Here is a 26222-nt window from a genome sequence, read left to right on the forward strand (position 1 = left end):
GTGAAAAATTGCGCATAAAACTATAAGCCCTATTACGTCGTAAAACAATAAGGTTTCATTTTCAAAATGATGCCAATATGAAGTAAACATGTGGGGAGTGTAAATTAATAACTATTATGGGGGGTATCAGTATTTTTGTAAAAAGCAGAGAATTTCAAAGTTAAAAAATTGCCGATTTTTCCAAAATTTCCGAATATTTAGCATTTTTTTATATAGAAAGGTAAAATATATTGACTCCCATTTAGCACTGACGTGAAGTACAATATGTCACGAGAAAACAATCTCAGAATGGCTTGGATAGGTGAAAGCGTTCCAAAGTTATTAGCCCATGAAGTGGCACAGGTCAGATTGGCTTAGGCACTTGGGTACAAATAGGCCTAGGGCTGAAGGGGTTAATAAGCTACGTATATGTAAGGGCTATCATATCAAAAAATAAACTACAGACATGCATCTACCTAAAAATACCAAAGAAAATTAGTCACTCCGGGTGGTACCGATATCTGGCCCGGCTCATGGACTACAATTCTACAGAACGAAACTGGAAAATGTGAGCTCTGTTGATGGCAGCCAGAATAACAGTGCCCCACATGTATAAAACTGAGAACACAAAATATAGGCTCAATAAATTATTGCATTTGCACATTTTTTGGTTTAATTTTAAGGTTTTTAATTTGCGTCTTATTTTTCTTATAATTTGCCCCTTTTTTAAAGCCTGCTTTATGTTTGATTGTTTTTTTTTGTTTTGTGTTTTTTTTGTGGGAAGGGTTTGGGGTGTATCAGATGTTGCTACATTTTGGTGCAAATGTAATTCAGTACCCTCCTGGAGTGATTTCTTGTACATCTGAAAATATTACATAGCTTTTGCAACGTTTTAGTGGAACATACAGCTTTTTGTTCTAAAAACATGAAAATAGGGTTACACCCAAAAATAAAGAGCATTTTTTATTTTGCCCAAACATTCATGAATCATGTGCGCTATTTTGGTACAAACGCCATCTCAACAAATACCACAAACCAAAAAAGAAAAGTTGCTTAAAAAAATCACAAATGATGAATTGGTCCCTATGTCTGCACAGTATGTGTTAGAGAATGTGCGTGAAAGACATTTACTAACCAAAATGTGCTAGAATTTTAGTACAAAATGCACTACAATGTGGAATACAAGCCACTGCCATGCAAAACATTTACCGGTAATATACGTTTTGGGCACTTTTTGGACCACCCTTTACAGTTTTGAAAAGTATCTAGAAAAAGTGGCATGATACAAATTTTTATGGCATGCATAATACTGCTGAAGCAAAGTATTTGCACTCAGTATAAAAAAAAATAAATTGCTTACATTAATAAATTTGGTGCAGTTTGCACTATTGTCAATACAACATATGACAGTACAAGCACACTGACATACAGTACAACACGAGACCATAAGTGTTCTATTATAGATCCATAATATGGTCATTTGCACAGGCCTTAAAGCTAAATTCACACACTGCTTTACTGTAGTTTCATCAAATTTTGCATACATCAATAGTACAGATACATCTGAAACTTTATAATATAACTTATCAAGAAATCTGCTTATGCCCCCTGTTATGACCTGGTGGTTAAGGAGCAACATGGGACGAGCTCTGAGGAGATGGTATCTTTACTGACTGCAGTTCCTGAACCTAACACAAAGCTATCTTGCCTCAGAGAAAACTCCCAAAGGACAGACAGCCCCCCACAAATATGGACTGTGAGTGGAGAGTGAAATGACATACACAGAATGAAAACGGGATTTAGCAAAGGAGGCCACTTCTAACTAGATAGACAGAATAGGAAAGGATACTGTGCGGTCAGTATTAAAAGCTAGAAAAATCCATCAGAGTTTACAAAAAATCTCCCCACCTGACTAACGGTGTGGAGGGCAAATCTGCTTCCCCAGAGCTTCCAGCTTAACTGAATATAGAATACTGACAAGCTGGACTAGAGCAAACATAAAATGAGCTGAATGATTAAGTCCACAGCAAGAGGACAACAAATGAAAATGCAAGGACTTATCTTTGCTGAACAGGACCGACTATCAAGGAAATCCAAGGAGAGATCTGAATCCAACCAAGAAACATTGACAGCTGGCACTGGCTGAAGATCAGGGCCAGGCTAAATAGCAGAGCAGGAGAGACGATCAGTGGAAGCAGCTGCTAAGCTAAATCCAAGGAGCAGCAGTTCCACTTAAAACCACTGGAGGGAGCCCAAGGGCAGAATTCACAAAAGTGCCATTTACAACCACCGGAGGGAGCCCAAGAACGGAATTCACAACAGCCCCCATTTATAAGCCACTTCTTTTCACTCCTCTTGCTTCTATAAAAAAAAAGTTCAAATTTGTCTTGATCAAGACAAGACAGACTGTGAGCACAGTCGGATTACACTTCCTATTATACACTATGGAGAGTTGATAGTAGAGGGGGCTTGGGGAGCAGATGGAGACAGAAAGAGCTTGCTGAGTTTTCTAACAAGTCTCTTTCCTCACCTAAGAGCTGGATTCTTATCTACACAGCTCAGTAATGATAATAATTTCCTCAATGCTGCTGCTTGTAACTGTGTGCTTTACATTTTCTTTTAGGAAATTAGGAGCATGAATACATCTCTCTGGGCTGTGATGTATATATGAGACATCATAGCAACTAGTCACTTCTCACTAGCTCTGGAATAACTTCAAACAGAGAGAGTGCAGATGGAAAGCTGTAATATGAAACAGTCAGTAAATGAAACAGAATTAGTTGTGCAAAAGGCTTAAAACAGGCTGAGGAACAGCCAAACTCTACTACAATGGCGAGATTGTGGAAAATAGTTTCAGGTTACAGGTCGTACACTTTGGCAAAACTGAACAAATAAACAAGCCACAAGGTAGATTGCATCAGCCAGGCCTCTTTTCAAACCTAGACTGAGGTTTCAAAATGTGCTGTTCAAACTCTTCTGAAGCACTAAGAAATGGGCACTGGTGAGGACAGTAGACGCAGTGGTCGTCCATGGAATCTTAGTGCAGCAGATTTAAGACACAGATGTCCAGCAGTGTTATAAGCTCAGAGCCAGTAGCAACCAATGGAACCTAGCCACACTCAACTGCTGTTCAGAGAAGTCTGGCCAGAAGTCTTAATGGAAGAATTGTGCCAAAACCTTTGACATGGAAACAAGGCCAAAAAACTCAACTACACATGAAAACATAGGAACCAATATGCAGAAAATAGTCAAAATTCAAAATTTTAAATATTTGGCTGTAACAGAAGGCAGTTTATTCACTGCAAGGCTGGAGATAGGTATAATAATGAGTATCTGCAGTAAATAACACATGGTGGTGGTTCCTTGCATGTTTGGGGTTGCATTTCAGAAAACGAGGGTTAGAGATTTGGTCAGGATTAATGGTATCATCAATTCTGAGAAGTACAGGTAGATGCTAATATCATCATGCAGTACCACCATGACATGACCATGTGTCTGATTGGCTCCAAATATATTCTGTAGCAGGACACTGATGAAAAATCTGCAATGTTATTAAGTACTATCTTCAGCATAAAGAAGAATTTGGAGCCCAGGAAGTGATAAGGCTCTCGCAGATCCCGGACCTCACATCATTGATTCAGTCTAGGAATATATGAAGAGACAAACACATATTCACATAAGATCTGTGCTTGGTTCTCCAAGACGTTTTTAACAACCTCACTTCTGAGTTCCTTCAAAAACAGTGTGCAAGTGTAACTAGAAAAATTGATGGTGTTCTGAAGACAAAGGGTGGTCACACCAACTTTTGAATGGATTCAATTTGCTTTTGCTCACATTACTTTTATCAAATACAAACAATTAACAGTTTAATTTTTTGACACATTTTTGCTTGGTCACATAGCCCTTACGTGACCTGAAGCTATGTTTTAGGTCACTGTCCTGTTGCAACACAAATGATGGTCCAAATAAATGCAAACCAGATGGGATGGCATGTCATTACAGAATTATGTGGTGTGTATTGAATTTGGAATAAATAACCAACAGTGTCACCAGCAAAGCAGCCCAACACCATCACACCACCTACACACAGCTAACGTTGAGCACCACACATGTAAAAGCCTTCCACACACTTGTAGAAACAATCCACTATGTATCTCTGGGGCAATCTTCATGAAAGTCTGTTTCCTCATTCCTCAGATTTAAAAGACACCCAGGTATATGGACACTCTTACATTTCGCATTTAAGAGGACCTGAGAGCGGATACAGGCTGCCTGAACCACAAGCAGCATGTATCAGACACTGGCTGTATGATTTCAAAGAGAAGCTGAATCCAACAATGTAACACTTAGTTTACTAGGTGCAGTGGTTCGGACACAGTTCTAATATTTAGCAATGCAGCACAGTTGACAAAACTAACTCCGCCAACACCAGGCTCTCTATGTATAGAGACTATAGACACTGAGCTGCATATCACAGAAGGGGGCAGAGTCAGATTAGCATGCTCATGTTGCTGCAGTCCAACAATGATAATCACCATGTGATAAAACCATCAGTGTAAACAGCAGCACACAGCAAGGCATATGACACATCGCTGAAATTTGTGTGTTTTAACCACTACCTCGTGTTGTCTTTTAATTACATAGCAAAAACCTGCGGACAGATTCCCTTTAAGAGAAATCTGGTTGTTATAAAAAGTAGCTGATGTGGAAATGCTTGTATTTGTCTGCTAACCATGGTTACCTCAAAAGGAAAAACAAGTAGTCATCATTAGTTTGCATCAAAAGGTCTTTGTAAGTGAGGGTATTGCTACTTGTAAGATTGCCCCTAAATAAACATTTATCAGATCATGAAGAACTTCAAAGAGAGAGAGGTTCAGTTGCTGTGATGAAGGCTACTGAGTACCCGAGAAAGTTCAGCAAGTGTGAACAGTGTCTCCTACAGAGAACTTAACTAGTGGATTGGGTCAACACTAGTGATGAGCGAGTATGCTCGTTACTCGGGTTTCTCCGAGCATGCTCGGGTGGTCTCTGAGTATTTCGGCGTACTCGGAGATTTAGTTTATGTCGATGCAGCTGCATGATTTGCGACTGCTAGACAGCTTGACTACATGTGGGGATTCCCTAACAAACAGGCAACCCCCACATGTATTCAAGCTGTCTAGCAGCCGCAAATCATGAAGCTGCATCAACATAAAGTAAATGTCAGAGACCACCGGGAAATCTCGAGTAACGAGTATACTCGCTCATCACTAGTCAACACCAGGGCAGAGCTTGTTTAGAAATGGCAGCAACCAGATGTCTGTGCATCTGCAACCACAGTGAAGCAAAGGCTTTTGGAGGCTGGTCCGGTGTCAAGAAGAGCTGCATAAAAGCCTTTTCTCTCCAAGAAAAACATTTAGGACAAACTGATGTTCTGCAGGAAGTACAGGGATTGGATTGCAGAGAACTGGGATAAAGTTCCTTCAGACTGTTTGGGACATCTAAAAGAATGATTGTCTGAAGTAGCGCTACCATGAGTTCTATGTCATGCCAACAGTAAAGCATCCCAAGACCAAGCATGTGTAAGCTCAATTCTCATTCAAGGGAGTGGGTTATTTACAATTCTGCCTCGAATAAAGACTGATATGTACTCATTCTCCAAGAGCAACTTCTCCCTACTGTCCAGGAGCGATTTGGTTATGAACAATGCTTTTCCAGCATGAAGGAGCACCGTGTCACAAGCCACAAGTGATAGCAAAGTGGCTTTTTAAACAATTCAAATTTTGTTTCTATGGCCAGAAAACTTTCCAAATCTCAATCACATTGAGAACCTGGGTTCAATCCTCAAAAAGAGAGTGGATAAACAGAAACACAGACATTGTGAACCTACAAGCACTGGGGCAGGAATGGATTGCCATTAGTCAGAATTTGGCCCAGAAGCTGGTATCCCGCATGCCAGAGCAACTGCACTAAAAATGATTTGGCTTGTATCGTAAGTCACAAGATTTGTTAAAGGGTCGATAGTTACTTGTAGGATTGCTGCTATGAAATTCACATCCTCTTCTACTCTATGAAGAGGCAATTTGCATGTGTAGTAGGAGTGGATATTTTTATGCTGCCTTGGTGTGACAATGCATTAGTATCTAGCGCAATATCTCACAGCAAACATGAGGCTATTTGTATGTGGCTCTTGAAAATGCTCCAAGTTGATAAACATGGAGCTCGGAGGAATCCAACCAGCGTTATAATCTTTAGATAATGCCTAGTAGGTGTGCAGACAGGAATAAAACACTCTATAAATATCTTCTATTTATTCTTCCGTCATTTTCTAGGTGTCTCCTAATTTACGATTATAGAACTTTTAGCAATGACCTTTTAACATCACAGTACATTTCTATTCAATGTCAATAATCTTCTTTCTAAGTTAATCCAGCTAAAGACTAAATAAGATTAAAGACATAAGTTTTCTGCTAGGAATATATATGATTTCTAGAAAACTGGAGTATTATGTCCTACGTTCATGTCAGAGACATTTTTACCAGTATTAAATGCTTTTTAGCTGTGGGTGAAAAGTGAAATATGATTTGCCATGTAGAGTCTTCATTCATACTGTTGCTTATGTTTGGATCCACTCCTTCCTTTGACTAAATATGCACCAAAAACCACATTGTGAACCAAGTTTAAGGGCATGTTCACACTTTGCAGATTTTGCTGCGGATTTTTCCGCTGCAGATTTGGAAAAACCGCAGTGCAAAAACCGCTGCGGTTTTCACTGCGGATTTTCCTGCGTTTTTATCTGTGGATTCCTCTGTGGGTTTTCAACAGCACTTTCCTATTGGTGCATGTTGAAAACCGCTGCAGAATCCGCAGAAAGAAGTGACATGCTCCTTCTTTTTTTCCGCAGCAATTCCGCGCGGTTTTTAAAGGGATTTTCCGCAATGTGGGCACAGCGGTTTTTGTTTTCCATAGGGTAACATTGTACTGTACCCTGCATGGAAAACTGCTGCGGATCCGCAGTGGCAAATCCGCTGCGGATCCGCAGCAAAAAACGCAAAGTGTGAACATAGCCTTAGAGGAAAATTGTGAAAAATAGCACAAATGTGAAACAATACAAAAATGCATATTCTTCATTAATGCACACAATTTCGCTGCTTTTTTTGGGGTGGTGGCGGGGTAAAAAGCTGAAAAATGCCAGATTAGTTTGTTAGATGGTACATTACCTGTTGTTGTTCAGCTATTTTTCGTTTTCACCATTACAAATCACAATTTGCAGAACACAAGAATTAAAGATTTCTCTCTGAATCAGATGATTTTTTATGTTAGACTCCCGTATTTTGCGGGTTCCGCTTCTAAGGCCGGTTTCACACGTCAGTGGCTCCAGTACGTGAGGTGACAGTTTCCTCACGTACCGGAGACACTGACACACGTAGACCCGTAAAAATCAATGCATCTGTTCAGATGTCATTGATTTTTTGCGGACCGTGTCTCCGTGTGGCAAACACATAGATCTTTATTTTAAACACTATAATTCATATTTTCTCTGCAGCAAACGCTGCTGCAGGGAACATATGAATCGCGGCTTCAGCACGATGCAGGGTACCACACGCTCCGTGTGGTACCCACTCGCCATACGGGCGGCACACGTGTGCCGCACGTATGGCCTACGTGAGTTCCCAGGCACACGGACACGGATAACTCTGGTACCGATTTATTCCGGTACCGGAATTATCTGGACGTGTGGGACAGCCCTAAGAGAGAAAGCCACAAACTACAGTAGGTAAAAAAAAAAAAAAAAAAGGCAAACCTCGATCACGCTACATGGTTCCTCGGGAAAAGGGGTATAGCTTTGAGTAGACAGAGAGTGGCCTAATAAGTGACGCTTGGTACGCCAAAATTGCACCAAAATGTAGAAGAAAATTCTTGTGCAAAGTAAGAAATACCAATTGGTAAAAACAGATGCACCAAATGTATTAAGCATCATAAGTCACTGACACATCGGGCCCATTTTAACCCCTGCATTGGGGAACCTGTGTGTGGAAGGGGCTTTGGAGACATGCTCACTCCAGGATGGTGTATAAAGGGGTAAAATGACAGAGGGTTTTAGAGATGCAACATACTGTATTATAAATTCTGGTGCAAGGAAGTGAAACAATGATGAGAGCACATGTAAACAGATAAAATGTGTCTGTTTAAAGGCCAAATTCAAAAAGCGCCGAAGTAGAATGTGCTCTAAAACACCAAGAGTTACGTATTTATCAGTCTTCTGGCAGCAGTCTAAAATGTATACATGGACTTTCAGGTAACTATTCAGAAAAGGGGTATATGCAATCAATAGTCTGGACCCCGCCTGATAAAGCGCTCAATAACGGTGAAACAGAATGAACCTATCTACAGCAAAGTCAAAACCACGTGTCAATGTGTCTCGTTCAGCTTTTTTCAAAGCTGCTGCTAATTATCACATATATATTTTTAAGCTGGTCACTAAGCAACAGATAAGTGAAATAAGGATGTAGAACGGAAGCAAATTAGAAGCCTTGTGATTTGCATCCGTATTTGCCAAGCCCCACTGACTTGCATGACTGAGCCTGATCAGCGAACACGGAGCAGAATAGGACTCAGATCCATGATTCTCATAGACATGTGAATAGATGCATATAATTCTACTAGATGGTAGCCCGATTCGAACGCATCGGGTATTCTAGAATATGTATGTAGTTTATGAAGTTTTCAGAATAATGCAATTTATACACAGGATTCAGCCGGCCGGCCGCGACCAATTAGCGAAGCGTGGTTCAAATTCAGCGCCAATTCGCGGGCGGACTGCGCCTGTCGCTGATTGTTCGTGGCCGGGCGTGACCAATCAGTGAAGCCAGGGCCGGTTCCAGGTTTTTGAGGGCCCCGGGCGAAAGAAGTCTCAGTGGGCCCCCCTCTTTAACACATACCACGATTCATGATGCACAGATATAGCAGAGAAATATAGCACAGCCAAGTAGCGTATAACACAGTCCACGTAGTATATAGCACAGCCACGTAGTATATAACACAGCCACGTAGTATATAACACAGCCACGTAGTATATAGCAGAGCAACGTAGTATATTGCCCAGCCATAGTATATAGCACAGCCCACGTAGTATATTGCCCAGCCACGTAGTATATTGCCCAGCCATGTAGTATATTGCCCAGTCACGTAGTATATTGCCCAGTTACGTAGTATATTGCCCAGCCAAGTAGTATATTGCCCAGTAACGTAGTACATTGCCCAATGACGTAGTATATTGCCCAGTGACGTAGTATACAGCATAGAGCCACGTAGTATATTGCACAGCAACGTAGTATACAGCAGAGCCACTGCCCAGCCACGTAGTATATTGGCCAGCTACGTAGTATATTGCTCAGCCACGTATGTCACAGGTTAAAAAATAATAATATTGCGGTAACCCCATGACACTTTCTGAATGATATTTGGTGAAGGCAGTACAATGCTGAACAGAGATGAAAAGTACATGTTTATACTGGGCAGCACGGTGGCGCAGTGGTTAGCACTGCAGCCTTGCAGCGCTGGGGTCTTGGGTTCTAATCCCACACAGGACAACATCTGCAAAGCGTTTGTATGTTCTCTCCGTGTTTGCGTGGGTTTCCTCCGGGTTCTCCCGGTTTCCTCCCACATTCCAAAGACATACTGATAGGGAATCTAGATTGTGAGCCCCATCGGGGACAGCGATGATAATGTGTGCAAAACTGTAAAGCGCTGCGGAATATGTTAGCGCTATATAAAAATAAAGATTATTATTATTATTGCCCAGCCACGTAGTATAGCACATACACGTAGTATATTGCTCAGCCACGTAGTATATTGCCCAGCCACGTAGTATATAGCACAGACAAGTAGTATATAGCACAGACACGTAGTATATAGCACAGACACGTAGTATATAGCACATACACGTAGTATATTGCCCAGCCACGTAATACTGTATATTTCACAGCCACATAGTATATAGCACAGCCACGTAGTATATAACACTGACCATGCAGTATATAACACAGGCCACATAGTATAGAGCACAGCGATGTAGTATATTGCCCAGCCACGTAATGTATACCACAGCCACATAGTATATAGCACAGCCCACATAGTATATGGCACAGAGATGTAGTATATAACACAGCCCACACAGTATCTAACACAGCCCACGTAGTATATAGCAATGTGGGCACCATATCCCTGTTAAAAAAAATAATTAAAATAAAAAATAGCTTTATACTCACCCTCCGTCGACCCCGGATCCAGCCGAGGCGTTTACCGATGCTCCTCGCGACGCGATGATGACGTAGCAGTCTCGCGAGACTGCAATGCATGGACTGGTCACCGGAGCATTGGGAGGAGCGGGAAAGGCCTCGGCTGGATCCGGGGGCCAACAGAATGTGAGTATATAATGATTTTTTATGTTTTTTATTACAGGGTTAAAAGCGTTAACGGAGTGCGTTACACCACGGCATAACGCGGTCCGTTAACGCTGCCATTAACCCTGTGTGAGCGCTGTCTGAAGGGGAGTATGGAGCAGGCACTGACTGCAGGGGAGTAGGGAGCGGCCATTTTGCCGCCGGACTGTGCCCGTAACGGATTTGTCGTGGCCGTTTTTCCGCAACCAATCAGCGACTTGGGATTTCCATTACAGACAGAAAGATGGAAGTGACCCTTAGACAATTATATAGTACATTGGAGAGAACTTGGACATTTCACTTGCATGTGTAAATGCAGCCTAAACGCTAGGTTTGGATATCCGTGGATATAGTAGATCCCTCTAGCCTTACAGATGAGCATGCTGGGATTTTTCTCAGGTAGGAAAACCTGTTTCACATCCTTTTCTTAATTTCCAGGAACTTCACAGCCCAGAGGTTTTCACAGATGGATGCTCACAGTACATTCAGCCATATATCTCACGCAGTAAGTCAGCAGCGGTGATGTGGCAGTATTGTAGTGATGTGCACGCACAGTCAGGATGCAGTGACACCAAATAGGTTACTGAATAAAAATATGGACATATACAGCGAATAAAAGAAAATCTGAAAATCTTTATAACATTTTCCATAATGAAAGTTGATGGGTACAAGACCATCCCTATATTCTATAGGCACTAGATTACCAAATATGTTGGATTAGTAATACTCCTAATTCTATGCTCAAATTTCTTTGTTTAGTTACAAACAAATACCAGTTTCAGATTATTGGATCCCAAATTACAGGATTTACCCTTGATTGTACAGCTAGGTCTGCCAGATCATGGCAAGTGTTGATTTTGTGGCAGCCAACAAGACCAAGACCGCATTACTGTACTCCTTCGGCTCTAGTGAAATGACATACGTGATCTGATTTATGGGGGGATTCTAGTCTCCTGCAATTAATAACCACAGGCCAATGGGCAGATTTACTTTACAGACCCACAGTTCATAAAATATCAGCCAGTTCTCCACCCTGACAGTATATTTTTAGTGTCCAGGTACAAATACAGACTGTGAGTTTTACAGAAGTTGTTGTGCATTTCCTAGGATGCATTACTGATTATTAGGGAAGAAATGAGGAATCCAGCTCAACGAGATAGTGGAAAAACTCTTTTCTTTATTCACTTGAAAAATGTGTTCAGTGGAGGATTAAAACATCAGCCATTACAAAGAATAAAATGCGATATCAACGCGTTTCTGGTGATCAAACACCCTTAGTCATGATAAGATAATCATTACTGATTATTGCCAATTAACATCTATAATTTTTGAGAAAAACAAAACTATTTTCAGTCTAAAGCTGCAAAGCAGTGGTGCCATGAAACCTTATTGGATCACACTTCTCCATGCAGCAGTATAAATGGATGATCTCAGAATACATAACAGATCCTTACACCGCGCTATTCACAGGCATTGTACACAAACATATAGTAATGCACGAGGCTAGGTTTCTCAATCCCAGTTGTGGAAAGCATTTTACTTAGGGTGAATTCCCATGCTGCAGATTATGTTGCAGAAATTTGAGACTAAAAATTGGTTTCATTCATCAGAAAGTTGTTTGCTAGGAATGAGACAGATGTAGAACTTTCTGCAACAAATACACAATGTGTGAATTTACCCCTACTGTGCAACCAAAATATTAACAAAAAGTCAAGGTAATAGGCTAGTTCTTTATGCTCAGCCACAGGACCTTAGGACACCATGAAAGTTACTTAAGAAACAACTTAAAACAATAGAAAGCATTTTTGTACGGATTGACTATCATTTCTGGTCTCCAGTGACTATATAAAAAATGTACAATAACCTGCTGCTATTCACCATGTGATGTTATGTTGTACTTACGCTGCACAGAGCGGTCTATGGCCACACACATCTCACACAGCCAATGATATCTTTCCATTTCTTCAGTTGTGATCCTTACGTGATCCATTAGGTCTCCAGTGTCATGTCAGACCCGGGATCTCTCTGCATTTTCCTCCTGCTCTACCTCACACAGCTTTCTATACCAATAAGACAAATACACACCCGCTCGTCATGTGAACTTTGTACCTCAAACAGAACAGTTCCAAACCATCTGTCTTCTGAAATTCACTTTTTGCTCCAGCAACTTTGTGTCTTACTGTAACTATCCTGAAAATAGTCCTCCCCACCGTCCATTATTTACTTACCGTAGGTGTGTGCCATGAAAGGCTACTGAAGCATCAGGACTTCGGTAAAGAGGAGGCAAGGAGGCAGAAAATTCACTACTGTTGTCTCCTATCAGCCAGAGACTGTGACTTTGTGTCTAAAACCTGCTCAACAAGAATGTCATGGTCAACTATCAACCATACATAGGAGACTGTTCACATCATAAAAATCTTCTACAGCATTTACAGAGGGACAGATTGGCTGTCCATGCTGAATAGTCAAACTCTGGACTGTGAATTAAAAATCAGTCATAATACATATTTTTTGGAACAATTTCAAGGGTGGTATGTATGTATGTATAATGAAATATTTATCCCAAGCATGCTCGTGTGCTGAGTGTCATCGAGTGAAATGCAGTTGTGGGGACTTGAAGATTTTTTTCGAGCACGCCAAAGTCACTCGGTTAGCACCTGAGCAAGCCCGGAAAACACTGTATCAGAGCACATAAAGCTGTATCAGAGCTCATAAATATTGCACACCCTTTGGAATAAATAACTGCAATCAATCGCTTCTTATAACCATCAACAAGCTTCCTGTCTTTATGTATATGTACGTATATACATATATACACTTTCACACACATATACACACACACACTGTCTATGCTGTAGAGATTTAGCTTGCTGTAGTTGGGCAGCGTTCACACAGGCACAGAGTTTCTTGTCCAAACAAGGATTATTAACTCCATAAACTTCCAGCAGAAAGTAATAACCAGAGTCCATACAGCAGTATGAGAAACAGAGCGGTTCAGCTGCTCAATATTCAAAGACCAGTACTCGGCCTCTTGCAGAGAGTAAGCAACATACACCAGTCCTCAACCTTGCATGCACCAACACAAATATCACAGGTGCTTGCACCTCTACTCTCAGACAAGGAAAGAGCAGCTTAGCTGCCCTTTTAAAGGGAACCTGTCACCCCCAAAATCGAAGATGAGCTAAGCCCTTCAGCATCAGGGGCTTATCTACAGCATTCTGTAATGCTGTAGAGAAGGCCCCGATGTAACCTGAAAGATGAGAAAAAGGTTATATTATAGTCACCCAGGGGCGTTCCCGCTGCGGTCCGGTCCGATGGGCGTCACAGTCCAGTCCGGGGCCTCCCATCTTCTTACGATGACGTCCTCTTCTTGTCTCCACGCCGTGGCTCCTGTGCAGGCATACTTTGTCTGCCCTGTTGAGGGCAGAGCAAAGTACTGCAGTGCACAGGTGCTGGGCCTCTCTGATCTTTCCCGGCGCCTGCGCACTGCAGTACTTTGCTCTGCCCTCAACAGGACAGACCAAGTACGCCTGCATGGGAGCCGCAGCATGAAGACAAGAAGAGGACATCATCGTAAGAAGATGGGAGGCGCTGGACTGGACCGCGATGCCCACCGCAGCGGGACCGCCCCTGGGTGAGTATAATCTAACCTCTTTTTCTTATCTTTCAGGATACATCCCGATGCATTACAGAATGCTGTAGATAAGCCCCTGATGCTGGTGGGCTTAGCTCATCGTCGATTTTGGGGGTGACAGGTTCCCTTTAAATCAGCTACCCTTCCTGCATGCAAAAGTGAGGCCTGCAATTCTATATATATTTGTGTGAAAAAGTGTTTTCCTCCCCCAAACAAATTGAAATAATAAACAATGATAACAATGACAACACAAGTAAAGATAACACAAGCAAACAAATATATATATATATATATATATATATATATATATATATATATATATATATATATATACACACACACACACACACACACATACTGTATATATTTATATGTATACACATGTATCTAATTAGAAACACATTATTGTATAAAAGTTTTAGGCCTATGTGGAACAAAATGCTGAAAAGCAAGAATGCTTTCAAAAATAGAAATGTTAAAGGTTTATTTTTTATCAATTACCAAAATACAAAGTAGGGTCAATCAAGCAACTCCCTGATGGAACTGTAAGATGATAAGTTTCTGACTGTATCACTCAGCATTGGGAATACCAAGAACTTTTTACTGGAACTTGGTCCCGACATGTATAGCACATATGGCGTCTGGATATCCTGCTAATTGTTTCCCTTATATCTTTTTACTTTGAATGTTCATTATTATATGATCTGTTAACATATTGAATTGATATATTTGACTTTTTTGTTCTATTGTTAAAACATAAAATTCAATATATTCGAAGGAGAGAAAACCAAGACATGGGCAAAATTGAGGACTGTAGATGCAGTGGTAGGCCAAGAAACTTAGTGTAGTAGATGAAAGACACATCATGGTTACTTCCTTTAGAAATCGGAAGAAAACAGCAGGGTACATATTAATGAAGAAATTATACTATAGATGTGGAGTCTGCATGTGTGCCTCGTATCTTTCAGTAAAATTAGTGTTGACTGAGCAGTGAACTGCTTGAGTAAACGAATCAAGTGCCTCGGATGTTAGGATGTGCTTGACTTGAGTAGCAAGCATAATGGAAGTCAATGGCAAAACTAGAGCATTTTTTCCATGGAAAAAATTCTCTCTCTCTCTGATAATTCATGTAAGGGAATCTGAGCACTCGAGCACCACGTGATACTCGGCACTGGCAGGTACTCGATCAAGCACCTCGATGCTCGATCATGTATTAAGCAGTACCGAACACAATCGCCAGTCGCTAGAAATTATCCTTTCGGCCTAACATCTTTTCAGTTAGACTGGGGACATAACCATCACAGGCTATACCATAGCAATATATGATGATCTGCTCATTAGGATTAGGTGCAAATTGATTTATTTTAAGTTTCTATCATTAAACCTATTTGCTGTTCATACGTTTAGTGTTTTAAACAAGTATGCAATTTGCATACTTGCAGTCACATTTCAGTTAGAGATATCCATATGTTTGGGTGGCACGTGACTACATGTATGCAAATCACATATTTGTTGTCACTCTCAACAATGGATATTCCTGACAGCACACCATGTACGCGCTTGAAAAATCACAAGTCTGCAATCTCATTTGCACAAGGAAACACGAGAACCAATGGAATAAAACTGAAAGGTAGAAGATACAGATTAGATATTAGAAAAAGCTTTTGACAGTGAGGGTGGTCAATGAATGGAACAGACATCCATGAGAGATTGTGAATTCTCCTTCAATTGAAGTCTTCAAACAAAGTTTGGTCAAACAACTTTCTGAGATGGTTTAGTGAATCCTGAGTGGCATTGAGCAGGGGGTTGGACACGATGATCCTTGGGTCCCTTCAAACTCTAAAGGTACCTTCACACTAAACGATTTACCAACGATCACGACCAGCGATACGACCTGGCCGTGATTGTTGGTAAGTCGTTGTGTGGTCGCTGGAGAGCTGTCACACAGACAGCTCTCCAGCGACCAACGATGCCGAAGTCCCCGGGTAACCAGGGTAAACATCGGGTTACTAAGCGCAGGGCCACGCTTAGTAACCCGATGTTTACCCTGGTTACCATCGTAAATGTAAAAAAAAAAAAAAACAGTACATACTCACATTCCGGTGTCACGTCCCTCGCCGTCTGCTTCCCGCACTGACTGTGAGTGCCGGCCGTAAAGTAAAAGCAGAGTGCAGCGGTGACGTCACCGCTGTGCTCTGCTTTTACTTTACGGCCGGCACTCACAGTCAGTGCAGGAAGCAGACGGCGAGGGACCTGACGGACACCGGAATGTGAGTATGTACTGTTTTTTTTTTTTTACATTTACAATGGTAACCAGGGTAAACATCGGGTTACTAAGCGTGGCCCTGCGCTTAGTAACCCGATGTTTACCCTGGTTACCAGTGAAGACATCGCTGAATCGGTGTCACACACCGATTCAGCGATGTCTGCGGGAGATCCAGCGACTAAATAAAGTTCTGGCCTTTCTGCTCCGACCAACGATGACACAGCAGGATCCTGATCGCTGCTGCCTGTCAAACTCAACAATATCGCTAGCCAGGACGCTGCAACGTCACGGATCGCTAGCGATATCGTTTAGTGTGAAGGTACCTTTACATTCTATGATTCTATAGTATAACTACAGACTTGAACTCCAAACCTACACAGCCCATTTAAGAACAGTAGCTAAAATTCCTCCAGTACAATGTGAAAGATTGAAAAAGTCATACAGAAACTAATTTCATGGTATTTGTCATGAATTACAGGGGGATCTATTTGTTTATCCCACCGATGCCACCAATAGGTCATGAACAGGGGGTGTTTGGTTGCCCCAGTTCGTTCGTCAGGTATTGATTTATAGCCCACTTCCCAGATCCGGTTTGGAACTTGCAGCTCTCTGGGGCCCCCTTACCCTCAGGTCAGTCAGGGAACTGCACCTAGGATAGTTAGTCGCCAGAAAGGCTGCCCGGTCGTGTACTGGCTATTGGGCATGTTGCCATGAGGGTGATCTACCTATTCCCCGCCGCAGCCGGGCAATACTCTTATAAACCCCTTTCCATCACTGCCAGCTATACCCAACAAGCTCAGGACGTTCTGCTGCCACCAGCTTCTATTCCTATGATTAATAGCGGGTCAGGAGCCAACCCAATCAGTAGTGTAATTTACTTCAGAGGACGTTGGAGGTACATTTTAGAGCAAGGAAAACAAAGCTAGTAAATATTATAGCTTTTACTCCAAAAAGTTTACAAAGGGTATAAAAAAACCATATTACAAGATGAGACAATTATAGTATTAAAGATGAAAAAGCACTTAAAGTTCTCTCATATCATGGCTGGCCATGTGGTGGGGGAAGGGCGATACATCCCAATGCATCAGTGCAGATTTGCAGTCAGCTGACTCCCTGGGCAAAAAACTCTCTCCTAAAATGAGGCTGAATCTCTTATACCCTCTGCTCGTGACATCACTGAGAGGCTGGATACTCCCCCTTTGGAAAGGTATGGAAAACCATCTACTAAACATAGCTCGGGGTATGAACTTCGTATAGTGACGATGGAACTACCATTCTTCCGAGCATGAACTGGCGTTAATTTGAGCCCAAACATGGAGTATCTGTATGACCCAGTTAAGTAGTAATCCATTTCTCGCATTCTGCTGGTATGGGAAATTAGAAAACGCACTGGTGTGTAGCTCTATTGTTGGACATCCCAAAAATGTAAGCATCACACCTATAACACTACTTGGGGTTGAGATATTCCATCTATTAAGTTTTTAAATGAGCAAAAGAGCACGTTTCAACAACTGCCTTCAACCAGCTTAGGGCCATAAACTACTCAGTGGGGGGCTGCTAACACACTAATATCACGTTGCATAGAGGGTGTAGTGAGGAGCTCGGAGGGGGGTCAAAAAGCCCCAGTGTGTGTCTGCACACAGACCTAATGGATGTAGCAGAGCTCAGTGTGCGTGATAATATAGAATCAAATATGTCATATTTCCTGACAGTATTGCTGCTAATGTTGATTCTACAAGCTATTGGTTCATGGGATGTACTTCATTTTTCACACACTTTTGTACATTTTATCCTAGTTTTGTTAAATAGGTAATGAAATGGAGCAATTTGTCTTGTGCTGTTGTTGTTCACTTGAGGTTGCATTTACCTAGAACTTTCTAAGGACCATATCTTTTTTATTATGTCATAATTCATAACGCCTTAGAAGTCAAAAGAGGGTGAACTTGTTACTTTTCTCATGACTGTACAACCCCTGGCAAAATTATGGAATCACCAGCCTTGGAGGATGTTCATTCAGTTGTTTAATTTTGTAGAAAAAAATCAGATCACAGACATGGCACAAAACTTAAGTCATTTCAAATGACAACTTTCTGGCTACTGGCTTTCTGAGTACTGTTTGATACTCATTACGTCTATGCCTCGGAGACTGCAAGCTGTTATAAAAGCCAGAGGTGGTGCAACAAAATACTAGTGATGTTTTGGAGTGTTTTTTTTGTTTGTTTGTAACCATTACTGACTACCACATTTTTTGTTCTTGATTTCTTTTAGTGTTTCTTAAAGTCAGAAAGTTGCCATTTGAAATGACTTTAGTTTTGTGCCATGTCTGTGATCTGCTTTTTTTCTACAAAATGAAACAACTGAATGAACATCCTCCAAGGCCGGCGATTTCATGTTTGCCAGGGGCTGTATATAAGGGTGTTTTTGACACCTTTGATTATGAAGACTTAATCTTTTAAGTGAGAGGTCAATGAAAAAGAAAATGAATCCACTCCTGCCTGGACTACTGTAACGCTCTATTAATTGGCCACCCCCTTACTCGACTTTCCATCCATTATGCAGCAGCCAGGGTCATCTACCTGGCTAATCGGTATTCAGATGCATCCGCTCTTTGCCAGTCATTACACTGGCAGCCCATTCATTACAGGATCCATTTCAAAGTACTTGTTCTCCACAGTGCGGCACCCCCTTACATCTCCTCCTTCATTTCTGTCTATCGGCCTAACCGACCGCTGCGCTCTGCAAACGACTTTCGACTAACCTCTGCGCTAATCCGTACCTCCCACTCCTGACTCAAAGACTTCTCCCGCATTGCGCCAATCGTCTGGAATGCTCTACCCCAAGAAATAAGGACCAGCCACAACTTGCATAGTTTTAGGCGCTCCCTCAAAACACATTTGTTCAGAGCGGCCTATCACATTCCCTAATCAAAGTCATTTTATGTGGAAGTATGCGTGTGTAGCCCATTCACTATCTCCATCTACCCCACACCCCCTGAGGATGGCTGGACCATCATTGTAAATACATCATTGTAACTACACACCTGTACTTTGTATCTCTCCCACTTCATTGTAGATTGTAAGCTCTCACGAGCAGGGTTGTTTTATTTTGCTTTATTCATATTATTGTTAACGCTGTTACTTATGACAGTTGTGTTTTATATTGTTTAACTGTAAAGCACTGTGGAATATGTTGGCGCTATATAAATAACAATTATTATTATTATTGGGACCCTGTTGGGACCCTGTGACTTCTCCTTCTTCCAGCACCTCCCAGATTACGTCAGGTTAGCTTTTCACATACAGCATGTCTCGATTGATAACTTCTTTTTCTCTTTCATATGAAAATAGATAGTTTACACAAGGGCATGTTTACAAAGATATTACCAAGCATTCTAGCATCCTGACGACAGTTTAAACACTAAACCTCTAGTGACAGTTTCACTTCAAACAATGGGGCTTCATTGTTAAAATATAATGAGAGTCAATTGTCAAAGTTGCCCAGAGGGGCAGGAGTATTCGGATGTGCAATACTAGAATAGTTACAAAGCTACATGGTTTACTTACTCTATATAGTTAGTAAAATGTTGCCAGTAGCTGTGGCTACAGATCCGGGTGGTGTGAAGAAGCATCATCTAGAGAGCTTGATCCAACTTCATTTGCCTGACATTTTTTTTAGAGTTTGTCCGTTCAGATGATTGCACAGAGATGGCGACAGACTTCACGTCGCATTGGTACATTTTTTTATATTGAAACAATGGACAATCATGGGTAGAAACATTTTCGAGGCTACCTCAACGTACTTATAAGTATACATCCCATTTTCTCTAATCTGTAAACCCCGTGCAATTTTAGATCAGGGTGAAATAACACATGGAAATTAGAAGCTAATAATACATTCAGCATGTGGTCTAAAGTCCTAGGAGGAAACAAATATTTGACGTACTGCTGTTCTCATTTCAGTCCTTCGGTTTCTAACATACGTACCGAAAATCGTGCATGAAATCCAAATACTATTATAACGTTCCTGCTGAATTCGAAATATGTCAGCATAAGCCAATTTTCCTGAAGGTCTACAGTTTTATTCTGACTTGTCATTAAGTGGTTTACCAGGCTAAGACTAAGCATCTCTCTCTGCGGATACTAAAAAAGTTCTGCTGACCATACAGCAAATTTTCATCATTCTGTTGCCCTATAATTGGAAACCTAGAATATACTATATGTTTCCTGCTTTATAATAAGGTAAGGTGGGAAAGCTGGGAATCGCAAGGTCCAATAGCTGCTAACTAGCAATGGTGAAGACCTTCATGTTATACAAGTTACATGCATAATTAATCTAATAGTGATGTTCACAGTAGTATTAGGTCATCATAAGACCTTGTGTCAATGCACAGCACCGCTGAAACGACAGTATACTATATGTCACTTCCATTCTGGCTAACAATATGAGTTTAGAATTGTAGTCCATAAACATTATCATTATACCTGCAATACTAATAGACCAAAGCTTGTGTTCTCCTAGCCAAGAACACAAGCTTTGAAGTAAAGGTGCAAATCCATCAATATTAAAGAGTTCCTGGATATACTACAGTATTCTTAAAGATGAACAATGAAGGTTTTAGCTCACCAGAAGATGCTTGGTTGGAGTTCGTTCTCCACCCTCTCCTTGGAAGTAACCGGCGCATGGTAGAAGACATGCTGCGATGGAATTGTGTGACCCTGGATGAGAACCTAGTGCCATGACCTTCGCTCCTCTCTCTTAATCTATGCAATGACATGAGTGTTTTTTGGGGATTACAAGGTCATGCTATCATGAATTCAAAAGCTTTTAGGATGAATCTCTTCCTGAGCGCATAAGAAAACCTTCAATCTGATCAATTGAAGATGTAGAAAAATATTTTTAGCATCTGGCATGCGAATTCATTCTCTACAGATTTCCACAAACTTAGAAAAGATGAGTGGTTTGATCTTCATTAGATGAATATATAAACAAATCCATTGTGAAGGGGATTCAGGTTTATGCAATCTTCAGTGTCCCAGATGTCTTCCTCATTCATGGCATTAAGGTGCTGGGTGGTGGTAACCCTATGAGAACAGTAGGTACCAGAGAACTTTAGGCACAGATCAAAGAGTCAGACGTCCAGTACTCATCAGCACCCCATTAGTGTAACACCATTGTTCCTCTCCTGTTAATGAAGGCTATAACACAATCGGAAAAAAAAAAATCTATGAGGCAACAAAACCTCAGAGGTGTACACTAACGTTTCCAATACTGAAAAGTTACCTTAAACCTTTGCAGAAAGAAAAGCTTTTGCCCAGACTGTAGATGTATTTTGCAAGATACTGTGAAAAGACAGAAGGGGGGAAGTAACTGTAAAAAAAAAGTTCCCAAGGAGCTTCCAGAAAGAGCTACGCCTGGAAGGAAGGGGGGGAAATGATTCTCCCTGTGCTAAAACATCACAAGGAAGACTACTACTGCCCTGCTTTGTTTTAGGAGAGACAAAGGGGAAAATGACTGCTTCTGATTTACTTGGCAAGCACAGCCATTTCCACTGTCCTGTGCAGCCATGCCCTGCACAATCAGGGGTCTAATTAAAAACAACATACTCCGCCAAGAGAGCGAGGCTGTAACCTGGCCGGTTGAATGAACTGGTTAACAGGTTTTCATTGAAGACACCTGCCTAATCCCTACAGAGCCTATTACAAGTGACACTGCATATCCTAGGTGATGGTTACAGAAATAGACCTGTTTATCCCATTAGCTGGTAGTGGAGAAAGACTGCAGTCACCTAGAATTAGGGGAAAAGTCATCAGGGATAATTGCACATATATGTGCTCTTATTAAGTGTGAGAGCTTAGGCTACGTTCACATTTGCGGTCAGCGCCGCAGCGGCGCCGCATGCGTCATGCGCCCCTATATTTAACATGGGGGCGCATGGACATGCGTTGTGCTGCGTTTAGCGCCGCATGGCCGCAAGCGTTGGACGCAAGAAACGCATCAAGTTGCATTTTTTTTGCGTCCAACTTTCGGCCAAAAACGACGCATGCGGCGCAAAACGCAGCGTTTTAGCGTGCGTTTTGCCGCGTTTTTGTTTGCGTTGTGCGCTGCGGCGCCGACGCTGCGGCGCACAACGCAAATGTGAACGTAGCCTTACTAAGTGTGAGTATTTAGTTGCTCACAGCACCAGAACTTTCACAAGTTTCATATGCACTGATATTCTGTTGAAGCTAAATGCTCGGGTTTGCTGCCAAGGGTAAAAAAAAGGGAAAAATGTTCCTAATGTACTCAAAATGCAGCTAAAATGAAAATATTCCATAACCTGGGTGACCCAAAAAGCCCTTTACAGGAAGACATTCCTCAGAACTGATGTCATGACTAGTGAGATAAATATACCATTTACTCTACATTTCATTGCAGTAGAATACACCCTGAACGTGAAAAAGCTGCAGGAGGTTGTTTGTGAAATTTGATTTAAATCGCCTTTTTAATATTATCAGGATCTGTGAATCACAAAACTGGATAAGTATAAGAGGTTCCGCAGCAGCTTACTGAACGTTATTTGAGTCAGTAAATTTTCCACAATGCAAGAAACCACAGCAGCTCCGCTCGCTCATAAAGAGCTTTTCTAATTAAATGGAGAATTTACAGTCGCTTGGAAATAATGTTTTGAGGTTCATCACATCATCAATGTCTAGACATTACTGGGAAAGGTCAAGATTTCATAATCACAAGCATTTAGTTAGGTATTGTTTAAGAAAAGGAGTAAGGGGAACATTAAAGGGGTTGTCCAGGACTTTTATACTGATGGCCTATCCTTAGAATAGGTCATTAATGTCTGATCGGTGGAGGTGCAACAGCCGACAGCTGCCACGTGCACAAAGTTGCACAGCTCGGAATAGTGTCCATGGTCGCATATTGCAGATCTACCCCCCTATTCAATTGTCTGCGGCCACTATGCACCCCCACTGGTCAGATATTGATGACCTGTCCTAAGGTTATGCAGTCAAAATCCTCATTAATAGTGATTGTCTCATCATCTTATAAAGACAAAAATTCAAAAGAGTTTGTTAAATCAAGTAACTTTGTCATTTTTTTTTTTTTTTTAAATCCTCTACACTCTCAAGGATAAAGGAATTTTTAAAGGGAATCTGTCATCCCAAATTTGCCTATAAAGTAAGGCCACCGGCATCAGGGGCTTATCTACAGCATTCTGTAATGCTGTAGATAAGCCCCCGATGTAACCTGAAAGAGAAGAAATACAGATTATATTATACTCACCCAGGGGCGGTCCCGGTGCGGTCCAGTCCGATGGGTGTCGCGGTCCGGGGCCTCCCATCTTCATATGATGACGTCCTCTTCTTTTCTTCCTGCCACGGCTCCTGTGCAGGCATACTTTATCTGCCTTGTTGAGGGCAGAGCTAAGCACTGCAGTGCACAGGTGCTGGGTCTCTCTGACATTTTCCGGCGCCTGCGCACTGCAGTACTTTGCTCTGCCCTCAACAAGGCAGACAAAGTACGCCTGCGCAGGAGCGGTGGCAGGAAGAAAAGAAGAGGATGTCATGGTATGAAGATGGGAGGCGCTGGACCGGACCTGCGACGCCCATCGGACCCGGACCGCACCGGACCGCCCCCCCAGGTGAGTATAATCTAACTTATTTTTTTCTTATTTCAGGTTACATCGGGGGCTTATCTACAGCATTACACAATGCTGTAGATAAGTCCCTGATGCCGGTGGCCTTAGATTATTGGCGAATTTTGGGGTGACAGATTCTCTTTAATTCTATAGTTTACGGCTTGTTGAGTAGGTTACCCTTCAGCCTGACAGTCTGTCTCCTAGACAAGGAGTGTAGTGCTTACAGCTATTTGTAAGCGGTGTTCTGAAATGGGTCAGGTCAATGAATCCGGCTGGTGTGATGGATGCGGCTAGCTTTCATGCCCCTGCACTCCTCTGTTGCTGCAGAGGGGGAGAGGTTTCTGCTTGCACCATTGAAGAGCACACAGTTTGGGTCAGCAATGCAACCATAAAAAGCAAATCAAAGAAGAGAGGAAACTCCCCGACGCTTGCAAATGAGTAAATGGATCATATCCTTATCAGCCTTTCTGTATCATGCACTTATTAATGAGGACGAAATAAAGATTGGAATTTTATAATACCAACAGCTTTCTTCACATATCAATGCAACCATACCCCTGGGTCTGAGCTGTCAATCAATCAGGAGAGCACCAACCCCCTGGCAAGCCGCCCACAGGGAAGCAGTGTGCTTCAGAAGAATGAAGAAACGACAACCCCTTTAACTCATCGAGCTTTAACTAAAGACACAATTCATCTGCTGTCACACAACAGCAAGCAATTTCATTAATTGAAAACTGATGCTGCAAAAAAAATAGAGGATGGTGGATTGTATGAATTTACTTGGCTGAAATCATCTGTCACTTCATTGGACAAAGGCCCAGGAAGTAAATTGAATAAAATGTCAGCACTAACTCCTTATTTGCACTCTGAATAAGCAGGACACTCTCAACAACCCCCAGGAGAAAGAAGGAATGGAGAGAAACACTGCTGACTTGCAAGGTAGAATTAAGAGACCGTAATTAATAGGATATATCAAAGCCTTCGTTTAAACAATGAGTTAATTAGATGGAGAAGAGCGGGAGCTTGGAGCAAGATCGCTCCCTCAGTGTTTGCGTACCAAAAAAGGTGAGCATCTTTGCAATTTACCCCTTATTAAAAATCCTCTCTGTCCTCAAGAACAGATAGATGTTTAAATTTATAGTGTACAGCTCATTGATTAGGTTGCTGACCCAATGTTGTTCCAATGGCGCATCCATATCACTAGTGCTAACTATAAAATTTCAGGAGTGCAAAAACCCTGACAAACCAGGAAGCCATGGAATGAAGAAGGTGTGCACCTGAAGATACAGCTTGAAAAAAACCCAAAACCTTAACATTAAGGAGACTTGAACATATGCCTCTTAGTTTTCCTGTCATTCCAGAAATCACAGCTTTGACCAATTTTTCATTTATTCTCCAGTGAAGAGACACCACACATGCAAAACACGACTGCTGCAGCCAATCACTGATGTTAGAAGTCTTGCCATGCAGGCATCACCAACATGGCCTGCAACAGTACCTGCACACTCTCAGCTTTCAATTGAGGGTATTCACATCCTAATTGGAGTAAGAGTTTAGGAATTACAGCTCTCTAATATGTAGCTGCCTCTTTTTAATAGGGACCAAAAGTAATTATCTAAAAAGTTCTTTAATGGGCTGCATGAACTAGTCCCTTGGTAATCTATCATCAGTTATGTAAGTAAAAGGTCTGGAGCGGATTTCAGTTGTGGCATTTGCAAACTGTTGCTGTGAACCCTCAACATGCAGTTAAAGGAGCGCTCAATGGATGAGAAACAGAATAATTTGGCTGAAAAAAAGAAGAAATCCATCAGAGATAGCAGAAATGTTTGTACATTTTGCAAAACAAAAAAAAAAGCGCACTGGTGAGCTTGGGAACTCAAAAAGGCCTGGACATCCATGGAAAACAGCAGTGGATGATTGCAGAAACCATTCCTTGGTGAAGAATAATCCCATCACAACATCCATCCAAGTGAAGAACACTAACCAGAAAGTAAGCGTTTCGGTATTTAAGTCTACTATAAAGACAAGACTTAATGAGAGCAAACCACAAGAGGATTCAGCTCAAGGTGCAAACCATTAACCAGCCTTAAAAAATAGAAAGGCCAGATTAGGTTCTGCCCCCAAAAAATCTAAAGAAGCCAGCCCAGTTATGGAAAATAATTATTTTGGTAGATGAAACCAAGATCAACATGTACCAGAATGACGGGAAGAAGAAAAGATTGGAACGGCTTATGATTCAAAGCACACCACATCCTCTATAAAATATGGTGTAGGCAGTGTGATGGCATG

The 26222-nt window shown here is 41.6% G+C and overlaps 1 protein-coding gene across 13 annotated transcripts in view; it reads right to left on the reverse strand.

The window, feature by feature from the left end:
* Positions 1-26222, reverse strand: part of MCF2L (MCF.2 cell line derived transforming sequence like) — a 376751-nt gene that overhangs the window by 200516 nt on the left and 150013 nt on the right. Inside the window, exon 1 of one of the 13 annotated variants that reach the window (XM_077296979.1) lies at positions 20927-21602. The exons of the other annotated variants lie outside the window; for them this stretch is intronic. Coding sequence (XP_077153094.1) covers positions 20927-21077 — 151 coding nt within the window. The 5' untranslated portion in view covers positions 21078-21602. Of the gene's footprint in view, positions 1-20926; positions 21603-26222 lie in introns of those variants that run through there. 13 annotated transcript variants of the gene reach the window in all.

Source organism: Ranitomeya variabilis, chromosome 3, assembly GCF_051348905.1.
Source record: "Ranitomeya variabilis isolate aRanVar5 chromosome 3, aRanVar5.hap1, whole genome shotgun sequence".
Classification (NCBI taxonomy): Eukaryota; Metazoa; Chordata; class Amphibia; order Anura; family Dendrobatidae; genus Ranitomeya; species Ranitomeya variabilis.